At 37.0% G+C, this 11181-nt stretch overlaps 1 protein-coding gene across 1 annotated transcript; it reads left to right on the top strand.

Annotated features, from left to right (window-relative positions):
• Positions 1-7569: 7569 nt before the first annotated feature.
• LOC131045621 (receptor kinase-like protein Xa21) lies at positions 7570-10795 on the top strand. The gene is made up of 3 exons (XM_057979221.2): positions 7570-9873; positions 10112-10226; positions 10341-10795. Exons 1-3 carry the CDS (start codon positions 7570-7572, stop codon positions 10793-10795), a joined length of 2874 nt encoding a protein of 957 aa, XP_057835204.2.
• The last annotated feature ends 386 nt before the right edge of the window (positions 10796-11181 follow it).

The following is an 11181-nucleotide window of genomic DNA, read 5'->3' as shown; positions in this document are numbered from 1 at the left end:
GATTGAGCTAGTGCATCAATAGTGTTGTATTCATATCCACTTTGTAATTGGTTTACTTTAACATATTCAACTTCCTATTCTATTATTTGATAGGATGTTGAAGCTTGTATTTCAAAAGAGCGATTATGACGATCTTGTAGTTGATCTATTTCATTACCTTCGACCTCTGGTTCATTGCACTCTTGTTGAGAATTCTGTTTTTGAGGATCTTCTTCTTTATTGTCAATTTTACTTTCTTCTTGACTTTCTTCAGGATCTTCAAATTGTTGAAGCTTTTGACGAGCTTCTTTTATAGCATTTTGGCACATTTTGCAGGTGAATTCCAAATGGGACATGTCATGGATGCGACACCAATTGGTCAACAGTAGCTCGTGAATCCTATTCTTCAATTCTAATTTTTGGCTTACACTTGTCCAAATGAAGTCCTTAAAGTTTTCAAATAATCTTTCATGTTTGTTTTGAATATCAGGTAAGACTACTGGTGTCGGTTTTGATCCCTTTTTAGCTTTCTTCTTCCTGGATGATGCATGTAATGTCAATATTTCTTCCAGCTTAGGTTTATAAGAACCTAAGTTTGTCTCGAGAAACAATATTTCATTGTTTTCCCCATATTCAGTGATCATTAATTTGAGCTTTGGTGTACTATCAATCTGTATCTAATTTGGAACTCCTTTCCACGACAACCACATATGAGAAAAGTCAGTAGAAATATATCCATTCAATTTTCTCGACCAATCTACAACTTTGTACTCTAGGATCTGCTACTAGTTGCATGTGAATATTATTCAATTCTCCAACCATAGGAACTTCAGTTTTGTTCAACTGAGTGTCCTTTTTCTTGGTCCATGTAGGTATTACTCCTAATTTCTCGCACATAACAAGAGGAATCATGTTGTTGGAAGCACCAAAGTCTACCAAACAATTATGTACAAGCTTTCCAAATATTCTGACTGACAATAAAAATGAAGGAGGCTCATCTTTTCCTTGGTAAAGGACCACTGAATAGTTTACTTGATTACTAACATCTTGATTATTTCCTTTCTTCTATGAAGCCAACAGTAGCTCATTTGTCAAAATTTCTTTTTGGAATATATCTATGTCCCCAAGAACTTCTTCCAGCGTGATATCTTCTTGTTTTGAGCTTCTTGATGATGTTTGGACCATTCCTACAAAATTAGGAAGCTGTTGTTGTGGAGCATCAATCAACATCTCTTGTATATCATGGATAAAATTTGAATTTGCTAGAGCATTAGGTACATTTCTTTTTTGCATATTTTGTGAAGTGCTCCTTGGAGCAACAACTTTAGTCAGATTGTTTAGGAGCATCTTTTGAATATCTGAAATTTTTATTAGCTCGAGAAAAGGTAAGCTGACCTTCATTTTCTTAAATTCTTCTAGTACATATGTACCTAGTCTCTTTAACTCTTCTCGAGGACGATCTCATGTCTGAGCTTGTGATTGTCTAGCCTAAGGGGTTGTTTGTTGTCTTTGTTCAACTGGTGGTGCTGTAGATTGTCTCATTCCATTCGATTGGACATTTTGCTAATGATATTCAGATGAATCTCTTGGAGGATAAGGCACATTACTAGCATTTAGATTTGGTGGGCTTTGGAAATTATTCAGAGGAATGGATGTTGGTGCATATTCTTTGACATTCTCAAAAACAAGGGCTTGGTCATATCTTTGTGTGGGGACTAACTCATATCCTGTCATGGGGGGATCTTTTGTATTTATTTTCTCATTCTTAAAGATTTTCGCTACTACCTAGAACTCATGACAATTCAGTTCAGAATGCTGATGAGTGTTATGTAATATGTACCATCTTGATAATGCTGCTTTGTCCAGGAATACTTTGTCTGTGGGATGATTATCAATGATAGGTTGATTATCTAAGGGAGATGGTATAGTACCGTTGTTGGGTCCAGTATTCCATGGTTTCTTTTGGAATCCTTGATTGTTATTATGAAATCCTTGATTATTCCCTTGATAATGCTGATGGTCTCTCTGGTAATTTTGATTATCTCTTTGGTATCCAGAAGAACTTTGACCTTGACAATTCGCTTGAGTTGACTGATAATTCTTTTGCATATTTTGTATTTGATTGTTATGATTCCTTAAATATGTGACCTCAATTGACAATTTCTTGACTTGGTCAATCAATTCTTTCATTTCATCCTTCTCTTCTTGAGTTCGAACTGAGGTCATTGCATTTTGAAGGTATATTAGTTGTGGGGGTGATGCTTGAGAAATAGGTCCTCCCAGGTGAATAACTAATTGATTATTTGGAGTAGGAACTAGATTCATCGCAGGAGTATGTCGAGCCAATAGTCAATTGATATCTTGAATTTGGTTTTGGGCCGCAAGAATTCTCAGATAATTTAGTGGTCCTAAAGTAGTACCTACTCCCAAATCTTGCTAATTGTAACTGCAGCAGCATATGCTTCCTTTAAATTTGTTGGGACTGTATTCTTTGATTTTATAAACATAGCAGTAAGATGGTCTAAGGCCGCGTAATATACTTTCAGTGCTGCATCATTATCCAAGTTGTAAGGATCTCACAACCTTGTTTAGGCCTTGTGGAATCTATTGTTGAACATGCTGATCGGTTCGTGCGACTGTGTCATTACTTCCACAAATTGTCTATACAAATTTGTTGGTGAAATTGGTGCTCTGAATTTCTCTAAGAAAACATCCTTCATTTCTTGTCAATTATGGATGGAGTCAACCGACAAACGAATATACCAATGAGAGGCTAAAGAGGGATGATCTAAATCCTAATGGTTAGTGTATAAACCAAATAAAACACAAAATAATGCATTCAAATACACAAATAGACCATTATACCTTAGCTTCTACTCTTCCTCTGATTGATGTTGATGAAGTAGAGGGGCCCTTGTTGCTCTACTTGATTTGCTCCTTTGATGGTGGATTGCGGATTTATCTCCACTACACAACAAGATTGGTTTTGGATTGGACTTGAATGATGATGATAGATAAGAGGGATTTGTCTTAGATGAGGGAATATTTTGGCATTATGATGGCATGATGGATAATTTTAGATCTCAAATGGACAACATAAGATTAGATAAAAAGTGGATGATTTGTGGGGAGAGGAGACTCCAATTTATATATTTGAGGAGGCCAAAATGAAGGGCCAATATTGATTTGAGATGAAGGGCTAGGATTGAAAGAAATAGTGGGAGAGGATTGAGACGACAAGGTGTCTGATTCAAGAGATATGCCATAAAGGCATTTCTTGTCTCCACACTCCTCAAGGTACATGGGGAAGAGAAAAAAGAATATAAAATTCTTTGAGGGAAGGGAGGAGGAATTAAAAATTCCAAAATAAGAGATGTGTGGGAAGAATAAATGAGAAAAGTAATTAAAAATTCCTTGGGAAGAGGATGAATGGGGAGATTCAAAGAATTTGAATTTCCTTGAAAGGATCAAAGTTGACCCATCATATGTGAAAATGATTAAGGGGATTGAATAGGTGGCTTAATGAGTGAATTAGAGTGCAAGTGGGTAAGTTAGGAGGATGTGACATGAGGAGGGAGAATGAGCGAAGGAATTTAAAATTGAGGAATAATGATACTTCTAGAAGAATTAATTAAGTTAAGTGAAGATTAGAAGAAAGTATTTGTAAGAATCACATGACTTAAGTTAATTAATTAGAATTAATTAATTAAAAGGAATTTAGAAGAATTAATGATTGAGATGACTTTAGAAGAATGGGAAATAATTAATTTATTGGCAAGTTAATTATCGGACTATAGTGATAAAATTAATTAAATTTGATTTAATTAATTTTAAGAAGAAAGTGACCAACACAATTAAACTAATTAATTATGTGGACAAGCTTAAATTAATTAAATATTAATTTAATTAATTTTAGGTGTCTAAATTTTGCCCCTCTTTGATATAGCATCATGAAAGGACAAGGACTAGTAGCATGATGCCCCGGTCATAGGCGAGATGAGGAAGTATGACGAAGAGGTAGTGGTTTGCTCCCTCAAGAGGACATGCGGGTTTTAAGAACACAAGTGTGCTCTCGAAATGGATTAGAGGACTAGAGGATTGAAGATGAAAGGATGCAAAGAGGATAAGATGATGAAGGGGGTATGAATGAATTGGAGTCACCAAGATAAATGGATGAAATGAGATGAATGAAATGAATTAAGTGCATTGGATTTCTTGTTGTGTAGATGTGGAGAGAAAACCTAGTTTTGATTTTGCAACGAACTATCTACAGTACTAACTAGAGTAGTCAAGATGTTGTGAATATCTGATGCATGGACTAGACTTTCAAACAATAGGTATCTCAATGCACACAGGTTCGCAAACACCGATGATGGTGTAGATGTGAGACTGTGGGATCATACAAGAGAAACCATCAAACACGTCATACCACAAAAACTATGCCCCATTATACACCAACCAAGGCATACCAAGATATAGGATGATCAAGGCAACCCTAAATAGGTATATTCCTTGGACACAAGATAAAAAACAAAGCAAAAATATCAATCATGCAAAGAACATGCACATGGCCAACTAATATCTCTTGCCAAGAGTAGGATGTGTATTTGGATAAATTGCCAGACATGGGAATGATGCATCCCAATGGGTAGGGGGGTGGATTTGGATAAACTGCCAGACATAGGAAGGATGCATCCCAATGGGTAGGGGTATTGGATAGATTGATGGATGAAAAAAAACCAGCTGGTTGTGTGAGGTCTATAGATGGGAGGATTGTTGCTTGGATTTGTATAACACATCATAGATGGGTGTTTGGATTTGTGCAAGTCAATATAAGCTCATATATATGGGAAAATCTTAGTGTGATGGGGATCACAAATGGATTGGATAAGATGGGAGGAGAATAAATGATTATGTAAGATGTGAGGGGAATTAATGATTGGATTGGATTGGATGAGGAGGATAATTGATTGGATTTAATTGTATGAGATGGGGAATATGACTGAATATGATATGATTGGATTGTGGATATAGGATAAATGGATGGGGACCAACGAAAAGGGAGATCCAAGGCTTGGTAAAAGGATGGGTGCATGAAGAGACTGCTTGGATAGGAGGTGGAGGGATTAAGTAGATGGATGGTGATAGGATATGGAGGAGTAAAACATGAAAGATAGGCGGAATGGGGATCCAAGAACTATGTTGCAAAGGAGGAAAATGCCCCACTAAAGGTAGTGTAGTTAAGGTTGGAAGGATAGTTGATAAAGATGTATGAGATGGAAGGATAAAGTTCAAGGGATGTGGATGGAGGAGGAATTAAGGCTTGCATTTTCCAAAGCATGCATATACATTATTTTTCCTATAGCCTGATCAAGACCAAAGGTAAGAATGGAGGATGCATTTGGATAGGATGAGATGGAGGATATGGATAGGATAGTCAAGATCAAAGATAGGGAAGGATATAGGATGTGGATAGAGGATAAGGGATATGGATGATGTAAATAGCTGGATGGCATAGATGAAGCTTGCCCCCAAGTGTAGAGTGCAAGAGGATAAGGGGATTATGCATGACGCTTGTTTACCAAGTTTTCATCATGGTACTTACCCAAAGCACCACAAGAAGTGGTTTTCACCATTGGATGTATTTTTTTCTCTTTTTTTTTTTTGGTCAATTTTTTGACAGTTCTTTTTTTGTTTGGAAATAGTTTGGATGGATAGGGTTGAGGATAAGTGGATGTGGAAGATAATGGATTCATTAAGGAGAGATGGAGGGAGGACTCAAGCATCTAGTTCTATGGATAGTATCCTTTAAAGATGTGTTATATTGAACCAAGATAACTGGAGGTATGCTTATAGATGTTGGTAGAAATGGATGGGGATATGGAATGGATGGAAGATGGATATGGATAAGGATTTTATGCAAAATCTTGAATTAAAGGGATGTGATTATGGAAAATGGATGTTGGATAATGGATGGGGTTGTGAATGACTTGTGGATAAATGGATGGGGATAGTGAGAAGATCAACATTGGCACACACCTTGAAGGGGGGTGAAATTGTGGAAGAGAGGGTTTTGAATTAGATGGAGGATAAAGTGTGGATTTTGGGACATTACAACCCAAAATAGATAAAGGGGATGATGGACTTGGGATGGTGTTTTTTGAATATGGAGGATTTTTAGATGGAAGATTGGAGGACTTATGAGTGAAGGGAATTGTTAGATTAGCAAGTTTGGATGCCAATTTGTATTTCTCTTTGAGATGCAGTTCTTCTATGAGTACTTTGGGAATCCACATAGTTTTTTATTTTTTATTTTTGGGCCTTTGTGGCCTTTTGGATTTTTCTTTCTTTTGGTTCATATTTTTCATTACTTGAGCATGTCTTTTTGAGGGACATGTTGATCCTTGGAATTTTGTGGATTTCTAGCTTTATGCATTTTAGATTTGGCATCCAAATTGCTTCTAATAGCAATGGTGCGGGTGCATGAGGATGGATGACTTAGAGATTTTATGGATGGGATGATGGAGGGAGAATGTTGGAAGGAATTCAAAGATGTGTGCCTTTGTTGATCTTGCTTAGGGATCATTTGAGGTGATGGAGTGGTGGGTGGAGGGATGTAAGGACCCAAGATGGATGGAAGGGATGAAGGGTTTAGCATTGATGAGGAAGGAATGGACTTTAGGACATAAGGACCCAAAAGGGGTTTGGAAGATGGGTGAAGGAAATGTTTGGATTTAGATGGAGAGATTTTAGATTCAAAAGAGATGGAAGGTATACCAACATGTTGAGTATGAGCTTTGTAGCCAAGGCCATATGAATTTGTATTTTCTTTTACTTTAAGGGGTTCGAATATGCCTTGTTCATGGAGGCCTAACTCTTTGCCTTGATAATTAATTTTTTCACAAATTCTTTTTCCAATAAGATACTTATTATGTTGGACAAGATGTGAGTCCATTTTGAGAAGGATGGGATGTGGAAGGGATTGGTAAGCTCTTGGAAGAAACCAGAGTAGATGAAGGTGGAAGAGCCAAGTTGATAGGCATGGGATTCATGGATGGTTTGGATAGGGATGATGGGATCTTGTGAAGGACTAGGATCGTGTGTGATTAGGAGGAATATCACGATCATGAGATGGGTTTATTTTATATTAATATGAATGTTAGACTTAATTGTAATACCAAGTCAATAAATAAAAAAAACAAATCAATTCCGTCTTTGTCTCTTCTCGTCGCGAAATGTCTAAGTAGATTGGTAATCACGCGAAAGAAGAAAGAAGATTAAAAAAATTAGCGAAATTTTTTTAATGTTGGGCGTGTTGACGAAGGATAAGCAGCTCGATTAAAATAAGTTGAGTGCGATCAGAATAGACTACTCCACTGCACTTTTATTCTTCCTTCACAGAACGATAAAATACAAACGATATTTAATTTTAATGCCAAGTCGTCTCTCTTAACTTTGTCTAAATTTAGCTGATAAAAATAAACGAAAAAAGAATAAAATATCAACCCCAATTCGCGTTAGTCTTCTCGTCCATTATGCCATTACATAATTTTTCGGGTGTTTGCGTGGGATAAGCTAAGAATGAAGACGATGATGATGCTTCCTCTGCTAATCTTTTTCTGTTTCTCTGCGCTACCCCCTCATATGGCAAAGCCTTCTAATTATTCCGATCAGCAAGCTCTCTTGGCTTTCAAAGCTGCAATCTTTCTCGATCCATTAAATTCCCTCCTCGATTGGTCTCCCAATCACACCTTCTGCAATTGGACCGGTGTTATCTGCTCTTCTCATCGACAGCGTGTGGTTTCCTTGAATCTCACAGATATGGGATTAGCTGGTCCAATCTCTCCATTGCTGGGAAATCTTTCCTTCCTAAGAGTCCTTGCTTTCAGAAATAATAGCTTCGAGGGCCATATTCCATATCAGCTTGGAAAACTGTTTCGCTTGAGAATCCTTCGGTTGTCTCAAAACAATTTGGAGGGTCCCATTCCATCCTCTCTAGGAGGCTGCCGTTCTTTACAATTTCTCATACTGTCGTATAACTATTTGAGTGGAAGCATACCCTCTGAACTGAGTCTTCTTTCAAATTTAGAAACCATGGTCTTAGGAGTAAACAATTTTACAGGTACTATCCCACCTTTCTTAGGAAACCTCTCCTTTTTAATTGCCATTGATTTGGGTGAAAATAGTCTGCAAGGTGGTATTCCTGCTGAGTTGGGTATGCTTAGTCAGCTAAACTCGCTTAACCTTCGTGCCAATAGCTTCACAGGATCGATCCCTGTCACCCTTTCCAATTGCACTTATCTCCAATTGTTGGTGCTATACCAGAACCACTTAAGCGGCCTAATTCCATGGGAGTTTGGAAGGCTGTCAGAGTTGCAACAATTGAATTCGTGGAGAAACCAACTCAGTGGAGAAATACCCAGCTCAGTGGGTAATTGGACTCAGTTGCAAGTGCTGGATTTGAGTAGAAACCAACTCAGCGGCAGATTGCCACCAGGATTTGGGAAAATGCAGCAGCTGAGAAGACTTCTTTTGTCGGTAAATCATTTTGTGAGTGGAAGCAGTGATTTGTCTATTCTAATAGCGTTAACAAATTGCTCCAACTTGGAAGATCTTGAGTTGGGACTTAATCATCTCACTGGCGTCTTGCCCATTTCAATTGGCCACCTTTCAAGTTCACTATCAATTTTAATGTTAGGCTCAAACGAAATTGGGGGAAACATTCCAGATGCGATCGGTAACCTTACAAATTTGTCATTACTAAGCCTAAAAGGAAACCGATTCAATGGGACAATTCCATCTGCACCCTGCAGATTTCTAAATCTGGAAAGATTGTATCTGGGCACAAACAATTTGCACGGAAGAATTCCAGATTGTTTTGGTCAATTAAAAAGGCTTGGATTGTTGTCTCTCAGCCAGAACATGCTTTCAGGACAAATTCCAGAAGGTCTTGGTGACCTTCCACAGTTAAGAGAGCTTAACCTTAGTCACAATCAACTATCAGGGAAAATACCTGCCAGTTTAGGAAGATGCAAGACTTTGGAGACGGTGGACATGGCGCACAACAAACTAACAGGAAATATACCTTCTGAAGTTGCAGGTCTTCAAAATCTACAGTTCTATTTCAACGTTTCTGGGAATTCACTACAAGGTTCTATTTTGGAACTGAGCAAAATGGTTATGGTTTTAGCTATAGATGTTTCTCAAAACAATTTCTCTGGTGGCATTCCTAGTGCACTGTCAAGCTGCAAGGGGTTGGAATATCTAAACCTTGCTGGGAATGCATTTGAGGGGCCAATCGCAGCATCACTGGCAGATCTAAAAAATCTTGAGTACATGGATCTTTCTTGTAATAATTTGTCAGGTACAATACCGGTGGCTTTCAAAAAGATGAAAATGCTCCAGCATCTCAATCTCTCTTCAAACAGGTTAAGTGGAGAGGTCCCAGAGGGTGGAGCTTTCGCAACACTTGATGCCTCAGAAATTATGGGAAATCTTGGCCTTTGTGGTGGATGGATAAACTTGCCACCATGCTCTCATTCCAAACACAAACATCCATTTGTCTCCAAAAAGGTAATAATCCTGGTTGTTGTTGCCATTACAGTTTTGTTTGTGTCTCTTATATTGGTAGCATTTTCATATAGATGCAAACGTTCCAGTACCCCTGCTCTCGAAGTATGGCCTCCAAAAATTTCATATGAAGAACTTGTAGATGCAACTGGTGAGTTTACTGATGAAAATCTTTTAGGAACTGGTAGTTTTGGGTCGGTTTATAAAGGGATTCTAAAAAATGGTAGAAATATTGCTGTTAAAGTTCTCAACTTGCAAGATGAACATGCTCACCAAACTTTTATCAGAGAATGCAATGCATTAAAGAGACTTCGACACCGCAATGTAATTAAAATAATTTCAGCATGCTCCAACCTTGATTTTAAAGCCTTAATTCTACCATTCATGTCAAATGGAAGCCTAGAGAGATGGTTGTATCCTCATCAAGGGGGTGGATGCAAATTGAATTTGAGTGATCGAATAAGGATAGCAATGGAGATAGCACAAGGAATGGCATATCTTCACCATTATTGCTTTGTTCAAGTGATTCACTGTGACCTCAAGCCCAACAATGTGTTATTAGGAGATGACATCATACATAGCAGATTTTGGCCTTTCCAATCTTATTTTTGGAAATTCCATGGATCCTTTGACTTCTATAGATGCACTTAAAGGATCCATTGACTACATTGTACCAGGTACACTTTTCTCATTATTTCATTATGCATTTCCTTGGTTTCTGCTTATCTTTAAACCATTGAATGCTTCTAATGACTTAGGAGTCATTAATCCTTGTTTATTTGTTATTATAGAGTATGGAATAGGTGGAAAGCTATCTACAAAAGGAGATGTATATAGTTATGGAATTTTAATTTTAGAGTTGTTGACAAGGAAGAGACCAATAGATGACATGTTCACAGAAGGAATCAATCTACAAAAATGGATACAGATGCATTTTCCAGATAGAATATCAGAGGTGGTGGATAATTACTTGCTTATAGATGCTCATGAACTAGAGACATCAACAACAATGGAATGCCTTACTCAATTTATACAAATTGGGTTGTTTTTCACAAGAGAGTCACCTCAAGAATGCCCAAATATGAATGAGATAGTTGATAGAATAAATACAATCAGAGGTGCATTTCTTGCTACCCCTGAAGTTCTTCAATTACCAATAGATATCTCACCTTTTATTAATAATGAAAAAGATATACATACGACTAGATCAGGAAATAGAGGAAGTCGGTCTACATCTACATCCTAAGCCCAAAGAATTGTTTTTGTTTTATTTCTTGGTCAATCCGAATTATAATGTTGTCCTAATATATATTATTTTAGATAGCATAGCATATTGTGAGTAGATGAAATAATATTCAAATTGTGCTACCTATAAGGTATAGTACATTGTGACATTATTTATGGCCTACATTTGAAATTGTGAGTGGAAAGGAGATGTGGATGTGATGTATTTTAGGCCATACCAATCATTTGGATATATGGTTACATATATATCTTAATAGAAAGGAAAATTTCACAAACAAAATATATTTTTTATTATTATGAAATATGAAAGTTTTGTACAATTATATTTATATCTTTGGAGTTATAAATATTATTTAAACCTTTTTATTTTACATAAATTTTTGAACG

The sequence above is a fragment of the Cryptomeria japonica genome, chromosome 4 (assembly GCF_030272615.1).
Source record: "Cryptomeria japonica chromosome 4, Sugi_1.0, whole genome shotgun sequence".
NCBI classification, from domain to species: Eukaryota; Viridiplantae; Streptophyta; class Pinopsida; order Cupressales; family Cupressaceae; genus Cryptomeria; species Cryptomeria japonica.
The sequence above is the reverse complement of the archived record's forward strand: the minus strand, read 5'-3'. Positions and strand labels throughout refer to the sequence as shown.

Excerpts from the sequence above, each read along its gene's own strand:
- LOC131045621 (XM_057979221.2), top strand. The coding sequence starts at position 7,570 with ATGATGATGCTTCCTCTGCTAATCTTTTTCTGTTTCTCTGCGCTACCC. Across the intron at positions 9,874-10,111 it reads AGAGACTTCGACACCGCAAT|GAGATGACATCATACATAGC; the intron begins GTAATTAAAATA and ends ATGTGTTATTAG. Across the intron at positions 10,227-10,340 it reads CATTGACTACATTGTACCAG|AGTATGGAATAGGTGGAAAG; the intron begins GTACACTTTTCT and ends TTGTTATTATAG.